General features: G+C 53.1%; 1 protein-coding gene across 1 annotated transcript; it reads left to right on the top strand.

Moving 5' to 3' along the window:
• Positions 1–346: 346 nt before the first annotated feature.
• Positions 347–21026, top strand: Hspa12b (heat shock protein family A (Hsp70) member 12B). Its single transcript, XM_042694351.1, has 13 exons — positions 347–440; positions 6284–6343; positions 7971–8068; positions 9181–9305; positions 12857–13043; positions 13382–13486; positions 13763–13879; positions 15569–15743; positions 16725–16811; positions 17147–17251; positions 17365–17623; positions 18076–18179; positions 19256–21026. Exons 2-13 carry the CDS (start codon positions 6301–6303, stop codon positions 19909–19911), a joined length of 2061 nt encoding a protein of 686 aa, XP_042550285.1. The 5' UTR covers positions 347–440; positions 6284–6300; the 3' UTR covers positions 19912–21026.
• Positions 21027–21046: the final 20 nt, after the last annotated feature.

Genomic DNA, 21046 nt, shown 5'->3' with positions numbered 1-21046 from the left:
TGAGGGCGCAGCGGGAGGCGGGCGAGGGTCTGGAATTCCTCCTCCTCTCTCCCCTCGTCCCCCCCTCGGCTTCTCCCACCTCCTGGGCCGCCCGCAGAACGGGGCGGGGGGCCGGGGAGGCGCGGCGGGCCGCGGCGGCGAGGCGCAGGGGGCGCGGGGAGGGGCGCGGGCGCGGGGGCCCCTCGGCGGAGGCTCGCAGGCAAGCAGGCCCCGCCCCGACCTCGCACATCTGGGCCCGGAGCGCGGCCATCCGGCCTGAGGGGGGGTGGGAGAAGGAGGGGGTACGAGGAGGGAGGGGGAGCGGGCGCGGTGGGCGGCGCGGGGCCAGAGCCGCTGGGAGGCCGCGGCCGGGCGCACGTCGAGCGAGCGCGGCGACCGACGTCGCGGATCGGGATCCCCCGGCGTGTGTAGGAGCCCGTGGAGCCCTCGGAAGGGCGGGGGTGAGTGCTGAGGTGCGGGCGGCCGTGAGGTGCGGGCTGCCGGGCTCCCCGAACAAACCGAGAGAGGCGCGGAGGGGTGGATTGAGACCCCACGAAAACGCTCCTACTCAGGCTTTGAGACCCTACTTGTACCGAGGTCGGGGAGCAGGAGGGACTCCTGTACCTAGAAGGGGGGGAGGGCTGGCTGGAGAGCCTCTGGGGGCTGGGGCCTCCCTGGGGGGCTAGACGACTGCCTAGCCCAAGTGGAAACTGGGGGGTCAAATGCATGTGTATTTGGGGAGGGAGGTGCCCGGCAGGGCCCAGGCTCTGTAATCTGGGGATGCTGGAGGGTGGTGGATGGGTGGTCAAAGTGTGGGTGCCTCCACTGGGGACTTCGCAGGTTTCTTTGAATGAGGCCAGCTTGGAGTCCAGATTGGGTGGGGTCTAGACTCCCCTAGGCGCCTGGAACAAGCTGGGTGGGGGAGAGCGGCGGACAAGAGGGAACTCTTAACCAGATTCCAGTGAGCAGATGGACCCAGGAGTCAGGTCAGTGAGCAGGGTCATTGGGCACCACTGGGCAGAGATGGGGGGCTTCAGGGTGCTGTGACACAGAGGTTGTTTGTGAACGGGCTGCTCCCATGATGAGGACCCAAGGGGAGGGGTCAGGATATATGGAAAGCAAAGTTGAAGACAAGGAGGGACTGTGGGAAGCAGCTCTGTCACTTCTGTCCCAGTATAGGAGGGAGGACCTCCCCACACACACCTCTCCCCATGGGCTTCTCTCCAGAAATAGGGTGGGGCAGCCTTTGAGGTGCCATTTGTGATCTGGCCTGTATTACACCCTGGTTGGTTGACCCTGTCTGTGGCTTGGAAGAAATGCCTGAGGCCTCACATAGCCAAATGACAATCCTGGTCCTTGAGCAGGCTGGAGGGTGCAGAGCAGGTAGCTGGACTGGAAGGAGGGAACCTCTTCATCCACACCTTCATCTGTGGAGTCCTGAAACTCAGCCATAGCACATACCTGCAGAGTGCCAGGGGCCTCCACCCCAGGAAGAGATCTCAGAGAATCCTCTCCCTAGCTATTGTGAGGCAGGGAACACTCAGGGAAGTCTTAGAAGTGGGTCCTATTTGGCCACATCTATTGAACAGAAGTCAGGGCCAGGGGTCAAGGTGACTATGAAGACTAGAGGTCAACATGAGGCCAAGAGTTAAGAATTTGTCCATGTACAATTTGTCTCTGGGTGAGTTAAGGAAGGGTCAGGCTGGGGCCAGAATTTGGCATGCTCTTGCAGAGTGAAAGTGGAGTTATTTTCTGTGTAAATCAAACTGCTCCACCCAATTACTCTCAGATTCATAGGAATCACCAGGCTGAAATTACTGAATCCCTGAAATAGAGGTCTTCCTTCTCCCATTTCTAGCTATAGACTCTGCCCAGACCTAGTTTCAGGAGCTAGCTTATCCTGAGCCCCATGATCACATTCTCCTTTAATGTTTTTGGGGGTGTGCATGAAGAGGGACCCTAAAGATACACAGGAGTGTGTGACTTCTTGTGTGGTTTCCACACTGTTCTACCTCTGTTTCTCAGGGAATCCGAGGAAACTTCGACTTTAGCATAAATTGACTCAGTTCCTACTTCCTTCCCAGTTAACTCAGGATGAGTAAGATGAAATTCTCAGTAAAACCAAACATTAACAAGTGAAAATACAGCATCCAGGGCTGGGAAGGTGGCTCAGTGGTAGAGCACTTGCCTTGCATGCTTGAGGCCCTGGGTTCGATTCCTCAGCACAACATAAGCAAAAAGGAAAAAGCTGGAAGTGGCACGGTGGCTCAAGTGGTAGCGCGCTAGCCTTGAGCTGAAGAGCTGAGGGACAGCGCCCAGGCCCAGAGTTCAGGCCCCATGACCGGACCCAAAAAAAAAAAAAAAAGAAAATACAGCATCCACATAGTGAAGGGAAAAACATTGTTCACACATGCCCAACTTGCTTTTTTTTTTTTTAATCAATACCTTCCAAACTTGGTCCTCACAAGTCTCCAGTGTCACCCATTTTTAGAAAAGGTGACATGATGCACTCATGCCAGGTGCCTTAATCAGCCCTCAGCCTAAGACCCCAGTATAAGGGATATTCTGTGTAGCTTACACTTAGATAACTTGACAAGCTTCAGAATTGGAGAGATCATAGGCATACAGTTGCCAGTCTTTTCTTGGCAATTCTAGGTACAATAGAAAATCCATTCATTCATTCAACAGTGATTCCCAGCACTTCCCTCAGAACCTGGCATAAAGAAATGCCTAATAAAGGGTTTCTGAGGAATTGAAATGTACAAATAGAGCTGTTAGCCCTGCCCTTGTGGCTTTGATCCAGCCACAACCCTCTGAGAGGGAAAATATTTTACAATCAACTCTCTTGAGAGAGACAAAGAAGCCTGATGTGGAGAGTTTGCTGATTTTAGTAGAGTAAATTCTCCCAACCATGGCTGATTTCAAGCTACCATTGGGATGTCCATGAATACAGAACTGGGAAAAGAGGCACAGTGTCAGCTCTGGGGAGTTTGAGGATCATTGCCAGCACACCATTCTGTCACCCTGAGCTGTGCTTCTGTCCCTGGCTCCCAAAGTCCCCACTGACCCCCTCTATTGGCTTACTCTTTGCTTGGCATCATCCTACTGCTTTCTGGACACCCACAGCCAACCCCTATCCTTCCTCTGATTCTGATTCCTGAATAACCAACCGTGTACTTCTAGGGACAGGGAGGTGGCTAGACTGCCTGTGTCTGGAAACCTCCATGGTGCTGGTCATACAGGAATACCCTGCAATACACAAAAATATGTGGGAGTCTGGGTGTGTCCATGATGAGGCTGGGTTTGTTCAAACGGTGTATGAGCAAGGGTGTGTACATGTGTGCATGGGTGTGCCAGTGTCCAGCTCTGTGTCTGCTTGTGTTTTGTTAGCAAAACTTCCTGACCAGGCCACAGAGAGGGAGTGGGCCCTGGACAGCCCCAACCTTTGTTTAGAGGAGCAACCAGGCCTGTAGATAAGGACAGTAGTATTGGTCATCTGTAGACTGGTGAGCCTCAGAGACTCTTGTGCAGACCCTTTTCACACTTTATTTTATTTTATTTTTTGGTCCGGTTGTGGGGCCTGAACTCTGGGCCTAGACCCTGTCCCTCAGCTCTTCAGCTCAAGGCTAGCGCTCTACCACTTGAGCCACAGCACCACTTCCGGCTCTTTTCTTTTTGCTTATGTGGTGCTGAGGAATCGAACCCAGGGCCTCAGGCATGCAAGGCAAGCGCTCTACCACTGAGCCACCTTCCCAGCCCCCTTTTCACACTTTAAAACATGCATCCAGTTACCTGGGGATGTCCGTAAAACATAAGCTGTGATTCGGCAGCTCAGAGACAAGGCCTGAGGCTGTGCATTTCTAACAAGCTTCTGGGTGATGCAGGGTGATGCCAGTGCTGCCAAGCCCGAGGTTACAGTTTCAGTAACAAAGCGGGTAGGGATTTGGCAGAGTCTACCTAGAGCCTGATGCCTAGAACTTGACAAACACAAGCTTGAGTTCCTCCTATCATACAAAACAAAATGAATGTCCTTCTTTGCCTGCTTCTAGCCACTGCCCTTGTATCTATTCCCAATTCTCAGTTCTTTCACCTCTCCCTCACACCTCACCTGGCTTACCTGCCTGTGTTTGCATTCCCATCCAAAGACCTCTGAAATACATCTAGCTTCACTCACTTCTCTTATAGTGAGTGCTCTTCATGAAACTACAGGAGGCTTCTCAGTCCCTAGACCAGCTCACCTTCCTCTATTCATTCTCCTCTCTCATCTCCTTCACCTCTACATGTACACTGCTATTGGCCGTGACAGTGACTCAAATGCACATCTCCAACTCAGATTTCTTCCTGACCTCCAGATCACATATCATCTGACTGCATGATATGTATGTTCTCTTAGGGTGTGTATGTGTGTGTGTGTGTGTGAGTGTGTGTGTGTGCTTGCGCATGCATGTGTGTGCACACACAGGCACTGGGGCTTAAACTAGGACATAGGTGTTGTCCTTTAGCTTTTTCCTTCAAGGCTAGTACTCTACCACTTGAGCCACAACTCGACATCTGCCTTTTTGGTAGTTAATTGGAAATAAGACTACTAGACTCTTCTGCTTGGGCTGGTTTTGAACTTCGAGCTTCAGATCTCAGCCTCCTGAGTAACTAGTAGCCACCAGAGTCCAACTAAGTTCTCTTAATTCTAAACTGCACCCCAGACTATGTGCTTTCCCATTACTAGTCTGTCCCTTTTCCAGTGTTCTCCAGCTCTATCCATCTCCCAGCAGAGCCAGACAATGTCACCATAACATCCTCTTCCTAATCCCCATGACCAATCTAATTGGCTGTGTTGATTTTAGCTACTGCCTCCTAAATGTCTCCAGTTCTGTCTCAAGGTACACAGCAGCCACCATCCTGGAGCCTGGAGAGCTATAGCAGTCTATGTGGACTTCCACTTCCATATTGCCTCCCAGCAGTCTATCCTCATATGCAGCCCAAGTTTGTGGTCATCCCCAAGTGCAAACTGGGTCAGGCGCCACCCCTGCTCTGCCACTTCAAATCCATCCAGATTTGCAGTTGCATTCTAAGGACGTGGTTCAAGTGGTAGAGCACTTGCCTAGCAAAATGTGAGGCTCAGAGTTCAAACCCTAGTACTGTTCTCCCCCCAAAACTTGCTCTTATACTTTATATAAAATCAAGTATAAAAAAGGGTCTACAAGGTCCTCTCCATCCCACACTGCTGCCACATTCCCATACATTATTTGTCATCTCAAAATCACTTACATGATTATCTGGGTATGATTTTGTTTCTGCAATTAGAACACATTGAAGAAGATCTGATTCTTACAAAGCAAAGTCTTTTTTTTTTTTTTTTTTTTTGTCGGTCGTGAGGCTTGAACTCTGGGCCTGAATGTTGTCCTTCAGCTCTTCAGCTCAAGGCTAGTGCTGTACCACTTAGCTACAGTGCCACTTCTGGTTTTCTGGTGGTTTATTGGAGATAAGAGTTTCACGGACTTTCCTGCCCGGGCTGGCTTTGAACCGTGATCCTCGGATCTCAGCCTCCGAGTAGCTAGGATTACAGGCGTGAGCCACCAGCCGCCCGGCTTAGCAAAGTCTTTTTTTGTTTTGTTTTGTTTTCTTTTTTTTTTTTTTATTGTGAGAATACAGTACAGAGGAGTTACAATTACATGGGCAAGATAATGAGTACATTTCTTATCAAGCATTTTTGCCTCCTCTTTGTTTCTTCTTCCCATCTCTTCCCATCCTCCCCCCCACCCCCATCTAAGTTGTAAAGTTCGTTTTTTGACATAACCACTGTACATCTCATTGTTGCAATGGGTCCACCTGTATCCCTAGTTAAACGATTTGTTTTTTGCCTTCCCCTCCACAAATTATACCAACATCAAATACAGTGAAAGCATGGGTTATACCATGGGGGAGGGACATACAAAGCAACAAAGAAATCATCTTATAAATATGTTAGAAACAATTGCATGAAAGGAAAAAAAAAACAAAAACAAAATTTGAATACTTGTCTTGGGGTTCATTGTCATTTTTTGAGCTAAGCCGGGTCAGTAGAACAAAGGTTTAAAAGGGAATGAAGGACTTGCTGGAAATTTGATTCGCTATGATAATGGGGTTGTGGTGGTGTTTTCCCCATAATCTTTGTTAAGAGAAATATACTGAGGAGTTGATAGGTGAAACATCATGATGTCCGGGTTAGCTTCAAAGACTCCAGACAAAAATAAACAAGTAGCATAAATAAACATACAGGGCAGAGGAACAATTCAACCTCATTCTGTTTGTGTGTTCCTGTTGACAGCTCCAGAGCCTGCAAGGATGCTGGCTGTCCCAGAGGTGGGCATGCAGGGGCTGTACATCGGTAAGACCCCCATCCCAGCTCAGTCCTGACCACACCTCCCTCACTGGGCTATAGATATTCACTGGCTGCTACCTACATAGACCTCTCCAGCAGAGGCTTCTGGAAGCTGTGAATGTGTTGTGCATGTGTGTGTGCATGTGTGTGGTGTGCGTTCATATCAGGGAGAATTCTGTACATAAGTCTGTGTATGTAAACATGAATATGAGACTAGGCCAGACCTGTTCACAGAAACTCTATGCAGATATGAGAATGGGGGAGGGGACATTATGTGCATTGAATAGATTTGTTCCCAAGAACCTTCAGTGTTTATCTGTGTGTGCATGTGTGTGCACCTGTATATGTAGGGAGGGTCTGTGTGCATATGATTGTATGCTTTTGCCTATATTTTGTACAGTTGTGTGCCCAGGACCTTGGGGGAAGCATCTGCAGGTGGGCATGTTTGCCCTGAGCCCTGTGCATTTGGCCTGGTCCCAGAGCAGGCTCTGGCTCTGCGGGGGTGGGAGGCAGGGCAGGCAGGAGGACACTCCTCAGGAAGTCCATTCACAAAGACCTGGCGGGCTGGCCCTTCCTTCCTGCCTCCCTTCCCAGGCTCTGGCCACAGCAATTTGGCCTCTCAAGCTGGAGCTGGTGGCAAGACCAAGTCTGTGCTGGAAGGGGAACCCTCAGAGTGTGACTCTCATGTCCCTGCCCCGCTGGCATCCAGACTACAGCCACTTCCTAGGATCTCCTTCACCCCCAACCCCTTATATATTTGCCTGGGTTAGCCCAAGGTCAACGCACATAGCCCTGTCTAGAGTCCCTTGGCCAGACTGTGGGTGAAGAAGCAGGATCCTCTGCCCTGTGGCAGTGTACAGCCTGACAGATAGGCTGATTTATCCAGAGGTCTTCATGCCTGTCTCAGGATAGCCCCAGCACCCCTTACCCCCATGATCCTTAGCAAAGATCATCTTGGTGTCTCTCTCCTGGTGTGTGTGTGTGTGTGTGTGTGTGTGTGTGTGTGTGTGTGTGTGTGTGTGTGTGTGTGTGTGTGTGTGTGTGTGTGTGTGTGTGTGTGTAGGTAACCAGACTTCCTAGCATTACATATATCCTTAGGCTCAGGCTGGATTGGGGGAGGTGCCGCTCTCTCTCTCCTGTGGTCCCCAGGCAGCCAGCTGGGTCTGTCTGTGGCTCGTGGAGGGGAGGGAAAGGGGGAAGGGGGAGTTGCCTTAAGTCTTGATTAGAACCATGTGGCCCAACTTTAACAGAAAGGCACAGCCCCACCTCTGGGCTGGCTGCCCTACCTCCCAGCCATTATATGTCTGAAGCTCCCGCCTCTTCTGGCTCCTGTCCCCAGGAGCTCACTTGTCCCATCCCTCCCAACTCTGGGCTCAGTCTCCCCACACACAATGCCTGTCTGCTGTGTCTGAGAGGTTCTGGGGCCAACACTGAGCCCCAATGATATGTAGGGGAGGTTCCCTCAAACTAATAAGACCTTAGGACCTTAGCCTCTGCCCCTGCCTCATACATCTTCTTGCAACCTGGGGAGGGGGCCCTTACCTCTGTCTAGCAAGGGCTGACAGAGCACCTCCCAGTGCCAGACCCAACTGCCCTGATTGTTCCAGGGTGACTTGCCCTCTCTTCTCCGCAGGTTCCAGCCCAGAACGGTCCCCGGTGCCCAGCCCACCCGGCTCACCAAGGACCCAGGAAAGCTGTGGCATTGCCCCCCTCACACCCTCGCAGTCTCCAGTAAGCCTAGGGGACAGTGGCGTGGCCTAGGTAGCATGGAGGAGGGTTGTGCCTGGCTAAACCATGGCAGGAAATAGCTGGAGGGGAGGAACGGGGAGGGGGCCACGGGGGCTAGTGGCAAGCAGACGTGGGTTTTCTAGGTGCTGAGAGAACTGGGGCCAGGGTTACTCCCCTACCTGCCAAGCACAGCCCCACCTTAAACCAACCCATATCTGGGGCAGAAGAGGTATGTGGCTAAAAGATTCTGGAGGCTGGAATTGGTAGCTCTTGCCTATAATCCTGCTACTCTGGAAGCTGAGATCTGAGGATTAAGGTTCAAAGCCAGGTGGGGCAGGAAAGATGGCGAGACTCTTTTCTCCAGTAGCCACCAATTGGTGCTGTGGCTCAAAGTGGTAGAGTGCTTGCCTTGAGTAAAAGAGCTCAGGACAGCACCCAGGCCCTGAGTTCAAGCCCTATGACCAAAAAAAAAAAAAAAAGTTTGGAAACTACTCTCTTGAAGTCTCCAGGACATGGCCTCCCCAGCCCCCATACTCCTGGGTGACACCAAAATGCCCTGGAGGGTCTTGCCCTGGGGATCCAGCTTGGGGACCCCATTGTTCTCAGGGAGCCTGAGAAAAACCAGGGCCAGTCCACATGAGCAGAGGCCTCTCTCTCTGTGTGCTACAAAACCAGACAAGAGTCTGGTTTGTGTCACTGTAGCCACCCAAGAAAGAGGATGAAATATACATAGGTCCATATGCTATAAAGCTGCCCAGAGAAATGAAATTGCTCCCAGCTGGGCCTAGGCTGGTGGCAGGCTCTGAAGATGGTGTGAGATGGGGGCGGGCTTTGAAAAGCCAGGCACAAGGTGAGTGGAGAATTGGAAGCAGGAAAGCAGGCACTTGAGTGCAAATGTGCAAGTGACTACCAGAAGGGCCTTGGGCTTTCAGAGCAGCTGACATGTCCAGAACTCAGCCTGGAGCTTGGGAGCAGAGCGGAATCTAGGAAAGGAGCAGAGAGGGTGAGGTAGGGAGGAACTTTTTAGGACCACAGCCAGCCCTGGAGGTGTTCCCTGCTGGCAGTTGGCTGGTCCCTGCTTGGCTGCTTGCTAACTCTAGGTCTTGGACTTACAGAAGCCGGAGACTCGAGCCCCCCAGCAGGCCTCCTTCTCCGTGGTGGTGGCTATTGACTTCGGTACCACATCCAGTGGCTATGCCTTCAGCTTTGCCAGTGACCCTGAGGCTATCCACATGATGAGGTGAAGGCTGCTGGGCTGGGAGAAGGTGGGAAGTGGGGGGATGGTTGTCCTCAAACTCTGACATAGCTTGGCCCTAGCCATATAGTCTCTGTGTGAACCCCTTCCATCCCTAGACTGGGATTTCCCAGTGACAGGAGACTGGGAGGTGGGCTTCAGTGCTCAGTTGGAGCTCTTCTGCACTCTGCAGAAAATAAGAGGGGTGTGTGTGTGTGTGTGTGTGTGTGTGTGTGTGTGTGTGTGTGTGTGTGTGTGTGTGTGTGTGTGTGTGTGTGTGTGTGTGTGTGTGTGTGTGTGTGGAGCTCTTCTGCACTCTGCAGAAAATAAGAGGGGTGTGTGTGTGTGTGTGTGTGTGTGTGTGTGTGTGTGTGTGTGTGTGTGTGTGTGTGTGTGTGTGTGTGTGTGTGTGTGTGTGTGTCACAGGGCTTGCATTCTGGACCTGAGCACTGTCCCTGAGCTTTTTCAGCTCAAGGCTAGCACTCTAGCACTTTAAGTCGCAGAACCAATTCTGGTTTTCTGGTGGTTAATTAGCAATAAGAGTCTCACAAACTTTTTTTTGCTGTGATAGCTTTCAATTGCCATCCTAAGATTTAGCCTCCTGAGTAGCAAGGATTACAGCCATGAACCACCAGCACCCGCTCAGATCTTATTGATTTTTTTTTTTTTTTTGGGTCCGGTTGTGGGGCCTGAACTCTGGGCCTGGGCGCTGTCCCTCAGCCCTTCAGCTCAAGGCTAGCGCGCTACCACTTGAGCCACCGTGCCACTTCCAGCTTTTTCCTTTTTGCTTATGTTGTGCTGAGGAATCGAACCCAGGGCCTCAGGCTTGCAAGGCAAGCGCTCTACCACTGAGCCACCTTCCCAGCCCCTTATTGATTTTTAAATTTAAATTTTTATTTTTTTTTATTTATTTTTGCAGTGTTGGGGATCAAACTTAGGGCCTGGCAATATGTTAGATAGGTATTCTACTACTGAGCTACAACCCCAAGCTAGGGCTTTGATTTTAATTTCAAAATTGTGTCCTATTCCACTGGACACCCTCCTGTCATTGTTTATCCCTCTTTTTTTTTTTAGGATTTTTTCTCTCTCATTCATCACAATTATGCATATTGCTGCAATGAGTGTCCTTTTAAAACTTGCCCTGGGATCTTAGGGGGTTACCTTTCTAGAGGCCGATTCTTAGTTCTCACACAGGTAAAATGAAAAATAAGGTGACAGAGGTTCAGAGGTGTACCAGTCACACATCTCTGGATATGGAAGATATGTTTCAAAAAATGCATTTTGGGGGCTGGGAAGGTGGCTCAGTGGTAGAGCACTTGCCTTGCATGCCTGAGGCCCTGGGTTCAATTCCTCAGCACCACATAAGCAAAAAGAAAAAAGCCAGAAGTGGCGCTGTGGCTCAAGTGGTAGAGCATTAGCCTTGAGCTGAAGAGCTGAGGGACAGTGCCCAGGCCCAGAGTTCAGGCCCCATGACCGGACCCAAAAAAAAAAAAATGCATTTTGTATGTCATTGAGTTTTGTGTGAAAACATCTATATCGATTTTTAAATCAATTTTTCATTACTATAACACAATACTTCAGACAGGCTGCTTTATTAAGAAAAAAAATCTGGGTGCCAATGGCTCCTGCCCTTAATCCTATTCATTTAGGAGGCTGAGATCTGAAGATCATGGTTGGAAGCCAGCCCAGGCAGGGAAGTCTGTAGCTTTTTTTTTTTTTTTTCTTTTTTGGTCTGTCATGGGGCTTGAACTCTGGGCCTGAGCACTGTCCCTCAGCTCTTCAGCTCAAGACTAGCACTCTACCACGAGCCACAGCATCACTTCCGGTTTCCTGGTGGTTTATTGGAGTCTCACAGACTTTCCTGACTGGGCTAGCTTTGAACTGTGATCCTCAGATCTCACCTTCTGAGTAGCTAGGATTGCAGGTGTGAGCCACCAGCACCCAGCTCCAGTCTGTAACTCTTATCTTTAATTAAGCACCAAAAAGCCAGAAGTAGAGCTGTGGCTCCAGTGGCAGAGTACTAGTCTTGAGAAGGAAAAAAAAAAAAGTTTAAGGACAGTGCCCAGGCCCTGAGTTAAGCCCTAGGACTCTTCCCCCAGCCAAACAAAGAGGATTACCTTAGTTCATGGTTTGGGAGGGACTACATTTAGTGATGGCCTTTTTGCTGGCAAAGTTCTCAGGTGGTACAGGTCATAATATAGCCAGAGGTAAGGAGTACATCTATTGTACATATCTGTGTCTGCTGTCCTTCTCCCTCTCCCACTCCCTTTCCCTCTCCCTCACCTTCTTCCTCCCCCTTCCACCTCTACCTTCCTCCCTCCTTCTCTTCCTCCCCCTCCCTCTCTCACCACTACTGGGTTTTGAATTCAAGACCTCATATTCACTCAGCTTGCTGGCATTTTACCACTTGAGCCATGCTTCATCCCTACTTTTTGTTGAATACTTTGGAGATGGAGTCTAGTGAACTTTTTTATTCAGGCTCAAACCACAATCCTCCAGATTTGAGCCTCTTGAGTAGTAGGCTTATAGGCCTGAACCACCAGTGACTGTCCTCTCCTTCTAATAAAGCTGTTAGATCATGGGAGCTCTACCCTAATGCCTGCAGAGAGCAGTTTATGATGTCATTCAGATTAGGGAGACTTGCTGAGATGCAGTCTCCTGGGACGTAGCTGCTAACATGGGTCAGACAGAAGTGAGCATGAGAGAATTTGAAGGAGGGCTAGATGCCCAGGGCTCATGCCTGTAATCCTAGCTACTCAAAAGACTAAGATCTGAGGATCTCGGCTCAAAGCCAGCCCAGGCAGACAAATCTGGAGAGACTCTTATCTCTAACCAACCAACAAAAAGCTGGAAGTGGTGGAGTGACAGCCTTTAATAGAAAAGTAAAGAAAGAAAGGAGAGGAGGGGGGGTGGGGCTGGGAAGGTGGCTCAGGGGTAGAGTGTTTGCCTTGCATGCATGAGGCTCTGGGTTCGATTCCTCAGCACCACATAAGCAGAAAAGGCCAGAAGTGATGCTGTGGCTCAAGGGGTAGAGTGCTAACCTTGAGCTGAAGAGCTGAGGGACAGCGCCCAGGCCCAGAGTTCAGGCCCATGACCGACAAAAAAAAAAAGGAGGAGAGGGAATGAAGGGAAAGGAAAGAAAAGGAAGGTTAGTAAAGAGAAGAGAGAGAGGGGGGACTTTTTGAAGGAGCCTGGCCTTGGAAGACAACTTTGAGGACAGCAAGGTCAGATCCAAGCCAATGGATGATGACTTGGCTGCTGTTGTAAGGGTCCAGAAAGCAGCAGTCAAATGAGGTGCCTGATTGAAAGGAAAGGGGGTTAAGAGAAGGGCCAGGGGTCAGATGGGATGGGGAAGGATCCACGGTGGTGTTTATGGAGATTTAGTTGGGTGCCATTTGTTCTTCACCACAACCCAGGGAGGCACTATTATTATTCCCATTCTGTAGAGAGAAGGACTGAGACTCAAAGTTGTGTCCTGCCCAGGATCACAGTGAGCCCACAGCCCCAACTAAGGAAAGGTAGCCACAGACACCACTGACCACCCTGTGCCTTGGCAGGAAATGGGAGGGTGGGGATCCCGGTGTGGCCCACCAGAAGACCCCTACTTGTCTGCTGCTGACCCCAGAGGGCACCTTTCACAGTTTTGGCTATACTGCCCGGGATTACTACCACGACCTGGACCCCGAGGAGGCACGGGACTGGCTGTACTTTGAAAAATTCAAGATGAAGATACACAGTGCCACTGTGAGCCACTACAGGGCGGGGCTTTGGCCAGGAAGGCAAGACAGGGCTGGGAAGGGGCAGGGTTAGTGGAAGGTGGGACACAGCAGGTGACCCCTGAAGGATGGCTAAGAAGGCCAGCTAAAGAGTGGCGGGAAGAACCGGGAGATGGGCGGTGCTTAGTCACTGTAGGCAGGACTCATACTGGCAGGGCTCAGTGAGCAAGGAATACAAGATGGACGTGACTGAGAAGAGGCAGGAGCAGAACTAACTTGGGACTGGGGTGAAACAGGGTTGGGAAACTCTAGGAAATGGGGCCGAGCTATGACCTCCTTCCTGCATACTGACCCGGTATCCTCCAGGATCTCACCTTGAAGACCCAGCTAGAGGCAGTAAATGGGAAGAAGATGCCGGCCCTGGAGGTGTTTGCCCATGCCCTCCGTTTCTTCAAGGAGCATGCTCTGCAGGTGTGCTGCTCAGCCCTGTGGCAGGGACTCCCGGGCCCTCCTATTCCCTACTGTCCGCTGTCCATCAGTTAGGTCCTCACTATAGAGGTCACAGGCCATCTTTCCCTGTCTCTTGTCTTCCTGTCTGTAGAACCTGTACCAGAACCAGTGGGGAGGGGACACTCTTCCAACTCAGCTCGGAAGTCCTTCCTGGGGTTTGATTAGTTCCTCCAACTCCCAGAGAGAGTGGAAGATGCCCCTAGCCAGCTCTCCCCTGACTGTCCTCTCCTGCTTCAGGAGCTAAGAGAGCAGTGCCCATCTCTGCCTGAGAAGGACTCTGTGCGCTGGGTGTTGACGGTGCCAGCCATCTGGAAACAGCCAGCAAAGCAGTTCATGCGGGAGGCCGCTTACCTGGTGAGGATGGGCCTGGGGCTGGGGACACTGCCTGAGAAAGCTCTGGAGGCCCCACACTTCATTTCCCTGCCACCTCTGGGACCACCTAGTCATTGAGCAAAGGCCTCCGGCCTTTCTGTGCTGGGAATTTGGGAAGACTATTATCACCAAGAAAGGGAACAGGCCTGCAGGAATAGGCAGATGGACAAGAGGCACAGCCCAGTGGAGACAAGGTCTTAAGTCAGGTTTTCTAGATAGAAGCAGAGCCTATGCTGTGTGTGTGTGTGTGGGGGGGGGGGGGGGTTATCTGTTAGCTTTCAGGAGGAAAAAAAGAGCTAGGAAGTAGGAAATGAGAGAGCTGTGCAAGGGTTGGTTTTACTGGGGTCCACCCTGAGCCTGAGCACACAGGAGCTCTGAGGGAGAATTTAGCAGAACCGGCTACAGTGAAGCAAGGGTCCCCATCAGTCATTGATCGCTGGGGGACTGAGAGGGACATCTGATCAATCAGACTGGTTCCTATTGGGCTGTGAAAGTTGCACAAGAGCAGGAACAGCAACCAGTCCTCCTGGCAGCATGTAAGACACCAAGAATGCCCACTTCAGCTGCCAGCGGACTTTCAGGAACACTCCTGCCCCGGCCCCAGTCACTGTAGGTTCCTGACCAGAGGAAAAGGACTGTGAAACTCAAAGGAGTGACTGTGGCCAGTATGTGCTGGTCTTCCTATCACAGAAATGCCAAAGGTCAGGGGAAAGGTTGGCGGGGAGGGTCAGGGGCGCTCACACACTATCCTCTCCAGTGAGGTCAGAGGAGTTACAATTTCACAGGCTTGGCCTTGCCCTTGGGATTTGCCTGTGGGCCCCCTTAGAGATTCCAAGGTCCCCAGTACATCTGTACCTGTGGCCAGGTATCATTCAGGCATTTGTTCTGTAGGGATGCCTGTCCCTGGGAGGAGCTGGCAGGGGGCCCCGTGGGTATACCTGCAGGGATCAGGGGGGAAGCAGGGCTATCATCAACCAGAATAAACATCTCCACCCTAGCATCCCCCTGCCCACTTACCTACCCTGCCTTACTTACCACCTTACTTCCTTCATGCCAGCTCAGGAAAGGCTAGCCCAGGATGGACAGTCTGCCTCCCCCACCTGGTCAGAATCTAGAAAACCCCACAAACCCTAAAGGACTTCCCAAAGGGATCCCCTGCTCTGGTGCAGGAAACAATAGAACCCAAGTGTCTCCCCCTCTCCCACTGGCCTCACTTAGTGCCTGCAGTTTCACTCTTACCTTCCTACGATAGCAGATTCTCTGGGAACAAAGTTGTCCTGGGAATGGGGCGGCCTGTGGCCAGTGTCTAACACCAGCCTGGTGAGCCGTGGGGTGGCCCCGCAATCTCCTCTGTGCACTGCATCCTCCATACTATGCCAGAGTCCCAGCTAACATCCCAACCAGTGCTTGGCTGAGCAGCCCTGCACCTGGGAAGGGGAACCTTGCTACAGCTACACCTTTCCCTCATGCTGGGCAACCCTTTTGCCATGGCCATGACCTTTTCCAGCCTGGTTACGTGGTAGCTGTGAGGCAACTCTAAGCGTGCAGCATGAAGGGGCCTCGCAGCCTGGCATGGGTGGGATATGATGCCAGAGGAGGAGGTGGGAGCCCCAGATACTTTCTTAGGTGGCAGCCCGTTATGGTGTCCTATCCATCCATCCCCATCCCCAGGCTGGCCTGGTGTCTCGAGAGAATGCAGAACAACTACTTATTGCCCTGGAGCCAGAGGCTGCGTCTGTCTACTGCCGAAAGCTACATCTACACCAACTCATGGACCTGAGCAGCCGGAACCCTGGCACCGGGCGCCTGGGAGAGCGCCGCTCCATAGACTCCAGCTTCAGGCAGGGTAAGCACCTCCAGGGATCCTGCCCAGCACTGGACTTGGAGGCATTTGCCCTTAGAAGGTCCAAGGCATAGGAAGATCAGAGGTATTTTGGATATTAACCTGGAGAAGCCCAATCTGAAGGGACAGAAACATCCTGGTAGAGTTCAGTCTGTGGGGGAGACAGGGCACTGACCCTAGGAGCCCATAGATCATGTTGCCCAAGGCAGCAGGGTCTGAGAAAGACAGGACTCAGCACTGAGTCTGAGTATGGGAGAGGCTTAGCTTTCCCTGTGGGCACTGATGAAGAAGAGAGCCAGCCCCCCCCCCCTTTTTTTAAACCAGTCTTATGGCTTGAACTCAGGGCCTGGGCACTGTCCCTGGGCTTCTTTTGTGCATGGCTAGCATTCTACCACTTAAGCCACAGAGCCACTTCCATCTTTTTCTGTGTATGTGGTACTGAGGAATCAAATCCAGGGCGTCATGCATGCTAGGCAAGCACTCTACCACTAAGCCACATACCACCCCCCCCTCGTCCCCACCCACACTCCTCTTTACGAAAGTCACTTGCATCCACTGTTGTCTTCTATCAGCCCCAGCCCTATTCCTCAGCAGCTCCAAGCTCCTGATTCCAGGACCAGGCACTGAGGCCACCAAAAGCTGATCTTGATCATCCTCCCAAAGGACATCTTGAGTGAGAAAGAGATCAGGCTCCCAGTGTCCCCCAACCTATCTCCTCAGAGTCCTCCTAGTTCTGACTGTGGCCTGATTCTAGTTGGGTTAAAGGAAGGTCTTGGGTCCAAAAAAATACTTCCTCCAGCTCTTGGATACAGAGCCTAGGGTTTGGAGTCAGCATTGCCTCTCATAGAGCGGGCACATAGGAGTTTCAGTGCTGGTTGCTCCAGGTGCTGGGAGGTGGGTGGGAGGGGAGCTTGGCAGGAAGATGGAGTTGAAGATGGTGGTAGTTCCTTCTAATCTCACTGTTCTGCTCTCCTCCAAACCCAGCCCGCGAGCAGCTGCGGAGGTCCCGGCACAGCCGCACATTCCTGGTTGAGTCAGGTGTAGGAGAGCTGTGGGCAGAGCTGCAAGCAGGTGAGGAAGCACATTCACCCCCTCAGTGCCTTCCTCACAGCCTCCTGAGCAGACACGAGCACCCCACCCTACTCATAGCTGCACCCCCAAATCCACTCCTTCAGAGTCTCTGCAGACACGTGGATGAACCATTTCTAACCCTCTAGATTTTCTCTCCCACACCTTGAGCTCCTATTTGATAGCCTGGGGTTCAAGCACCTGAAATCACAGACACACACAGAGACACACAGACACACAGCCACATACACAGGCTGGTCTTGGCACCTGGGGCAGGGGTGGGGGCTGGAGGAGTCCCTGGGTGAGGAGGCAGTGTGTTCCTGCCCTGGTCGCTGCAGGAGACCGCTACATGGTGGCAGACTGCGGCGGGGGCACTGTGGATCTGACCGTGCACCAGCTGGAGCAGCCCCACGGAACGCTCAAAGAGCTCTACAAGGCGTCGGGTGAGCGCCCTCGCAGACCGTCTCCCGCCCCCCGCAGCGCGTGCCGGCCCCGCCATCGCCCCCTGGCGGCCGAGTGGACACTGACACCCTCCCCGTCCTCTGCCCCACCGCAGGCGGCCCTTATGGCGCGGTGGGAGTGGACTTGGCCTTCGAGCAGTTACTGTGCCGCATCTTCGGCGAGGACTTCATCGCCACCTTCAAAAGGCAACGACCCGCAGCTTGGGTGGATCTGACCATCGCCTTCGAGGCCCGCAAACGCACGGCGGCCCCACACCGCGCGGGGGCACTCAACATCTCGCTGCCCTTCTCCTTCATTGACTTCTACCGCAAGCAACGAGGCCACAACGTGGAGACCGCCCTGCGCAGGAGCAGGTGGGCAGTGCTGGGAAGAGGGACGCTCGGGCAGAATTTGCTGATAGGAAATGCCCCTGCAAGAGTCTTGAGCTCCAGTGGATGGGGGAAACTGCCCACCTGATCTGTTCCACATAAGCAAAACACAGTGACAGGGATGGGAGTACTCAGAGCAGCAGATGCTGCATCTAAGCAGGAGCCCGCTGCCCAAACTTGGCAAGGGGGAGAGTCATGGGCCAGGGGTAAGGGGAAGTGCAAGTGTGCATTTTCTCCCTGCCCTGCCCTAGCCTGCCAGCCAGTGCTGCACAGAGCAAGGTCATTTCTTGGGGTTGAGAATAAGGACCTTTCACACACACAACTCACAGTCCTGGTCAGACGGGTAGGGAATGAGGACTACAAGTTGCAAGCCCCCGTAAGCAGCTGGACTCTGACCTATGGGCCTGTGCCCCCCCCCTTTTTTTGGTCACCTACAGTGTGAACTTTGTAAAGTGGTCCTCACAAGGGATGCTCCGGATGTCTTGTGAGGCCATGAACGAGCTCTTTCAGCCCACGGTCAGTGGGATCATCCAGCATATAGGTGAGTGTCTGGGCTCAGTCCCTTCATTTAGCTCTAGATTTGGGAATAAGTTCCTTCCTCAGTACCCGGAAATTACCACACCTCCCAGGACTGGGATGAGACCCACAGTCATCTGTAAAGGCTGTACTGGGCAATGCAGTGGTAATCAAGAGCTACAAGGATCAGGGGCTGGGAAGGTGGCTCAGTGGTAGAGCACTTGCCTTGCATGCATGAGGCCCTGGGTTAGATTCCTCAGCACCACATAAGCAGAAAAAGCCAGAAATAGCGCTGTGGCTCAAATGGTAGTGCATTAGCCTTGAGTTGAATTGCTCAGGGACAGTGCCCAGGCCTACCTAGAGTTCAGGCCCCACAACCGACAAAAGAAAAAAAAAAAAGAGCTAGGAGGATCATGTGTAGTCCTGCCAGGTTAAAGAACCTCTACTATCTCAGTTTCCCCAGCTGTAAAATAGGGTGTTAGTAACTGGGTTCCCTAAAAGCTATCACAGGGACTAAATGAGTTTTGTGTATAGTGGATACATTGACCTGCAGCCACTTGCATGTGTGTCCTGATTCCTCACCCTCCACTGGAGAGAAGGGAATCTGGGAGTGCGTTAGGTGGGGTGCTGTGAGTATTGTCTTCACCTGAGTGAAAGGCGTCCAGACTTTTTTGTTGTTTTGGTTTGGGTTCTTTTTCGGTGGGGGAGGGAGGGGACTTAAACTCAGGACTCCAGCTCTGTCCAGAAGTTTTTTTGCTCAAGGCTAGCACCCTACCTCTTTGAGTCACAATCCCCATGTTTTCTTTTCTTTCTTTCCCTCTTGCGCTTGGATAATTGGAGATGAGTCTCATGGACTTTTCTTCCCGGGCTGGCTTGGAACCACCATTCTCAGATCTCAGATCTGAGTAGCTCGGATTGCAGGCCAGAGCCACCAGCACCAAGAGACATTTAGTGTTGTTTTTTGTTGGTGGTGTTTGCTTTTTGTTTTTAGTCCCAACTTAGTTCAAAGGACTAGTTTTTAGTGGCGAGGGAGGGGACATCTCCACCAAGCAGCGGCCTTAGAGACTTTTTCTCTCCTCCCCACTCCCCACTGCCCCGCAGAGGCGCTGCTGGCGCGCCCCGAGGTGCAGGGCGTGAAGCTGCTGTTCCTGGTGGGCGGCTTCGCCGAGTCTGCGGTGCTGCAGCACGCCGTGCAGGCGGCGCTGGGCGCCCGCGGCCTGCGCGTGGTGGTCCCGCACGACGTGGGCCTCACCATCCTCAAGGGCGCCGTGCTCTTCGGCCAGGCCCCGGGCGTGGTGCGGGTGCGCCGCTCGCCGCTCACCTACGGCGTGGGCGTGCTCAACCGCTTCGTGGCCGGGCGCCACCCGCCCGACAAGCTGCTGGTGCGCGACGGCCGCCGCTGGTGCACCGACGTCTTCGAGCGCTTCGTGGCGGCCGAGCAGTCGGTGGCGCTGGGCGAGGAGGTGCGGCGCAGTTACTGCCCCGCGCGGCCCGGCCAGCGGCGCGTGCTCATCAACCTGTACTGCTGCGCCGCCGAGGACGCGCGCTTCATCACCGACCCGGGCGTGCGCAAGTGCGGCGCGCTCAGCCTGGAGCTCGAGCCCGCCGACGGCGGCCCCGATGGCACCGCCGCAACCCCCGGCCGCCGCGAGATCCGCGCCGCCATGCAGTTTGGCGACACCGAGATTAAGGTCACTGCCGTCGACGTCAGCACCAATCGCTCCGTGCGTGCCGCCATCGACTTTCTCTCCAACTGAGGGCGCCCTGGCGCGGCGCCAGCCCCCTCGGCTCGGCCGGCCCGGACCGGCCCCGCCCTCCTCGTCCCCGGGTTGGGGGAGCCGGCTGGGGGCCGAGGAATGCGCGGCTCTGAGGTCAGCGCCCCTTGCCCCGCCCCCCAGCCCGGGAGAGGTGAGGTCATGGGGGCGGGCACTCGCCTTGGGATAGGGCCTTGGTCCTCTGACTGAGGCTAAAGGGGAATGGGAGGCCTCGAGGAGGTTTGCCTGGGAGCGCAGTCCAGGTGATGGCCTCGATTTCTGGGATATGTCAAGTGAGGTAGGCTGCAGGTGGGGCCGTGGGAAGGAGACTGCAGGGCCTAGACCTGAGGGACGGGTCTTCACTAATTGATGGGCTCCAGTCATGAGGAACCAGGCAGAGCGACACCATACCGCAGGAAAATGACAGTGGACAGAGGGACACGAGTGTAATAACACCATCCGGGATGTGGTGCTGACCACCTAAGAATGACTGTTGTAGAAAGGTGGTAGTTACTCATGGGGGAGGGTATGTTATGGTGAGGGCAGTTTTGAGGGGATATGGGAATAGCCAGGAAGTGGGGGTAAGGCAGCCTATGAATAACCCACCTGCTCCCACGGAAGCCATGGGGGCTGGGCCCAATCTGCCATTCATAGGTGTGCCATTAGGGAAGATTCCCTGGTCACCATGGGCCTCACTTTCCCCAAGTGTGAGATGGGGCACTTCCCTCCAGCAAAGACATGCAACAGCTCCACCTGCCTGAGAACTCACCCTAAAGTGACAATAAAGCATTATGTTCCAGGGGAAGCTACAGTCTGCTGGTGCCCTGTGAGTAGAGACCCCAATAATGGGAGTAGGGTGAGAGACATATGTGCCGGATACAGGAGTTTCAGCCGCACGCAGGGAAGGAACTGGCCAGAAGGGGGTGCTGCTTTCTCCCTGTCAACTATGCCAAACAGCTTCTCAGGATTCTCTAAGGCCAGGGCAGGAGGCTGCTCCCCATCCAAACTCACTGGGCAACTGGGTCTAAGGCCTAAACTACCTCGGAGGACCTGTACACTTCCTTCTGGGGCCCACCATGGCAGCACCCCTGCCTCCTGAAAGTATAAGTTTACCCAAGTCTGTTGTTGGCTCATCTGT

Source organism: Dipodomys spectabilis, unplaced genomic scaffold (assembly GCF_019054845.1).
Source record: "Dipodomys spectabilis isolate Male_0828 unplaced genomic scaffold, ASM1905484v1 ptg000175l, whole genome shotgun sequence".
NCBI lineage: Eukaryota > Metazoa > Chordata > Mammalia > Rodentia > Heteromyidae > Dipodomys > Dipodomys spectabilis.
Note: the sequence above shows the minus strand (reverse complement) of the source record. Positions and strands in the feature narration are given on the sequence as shown.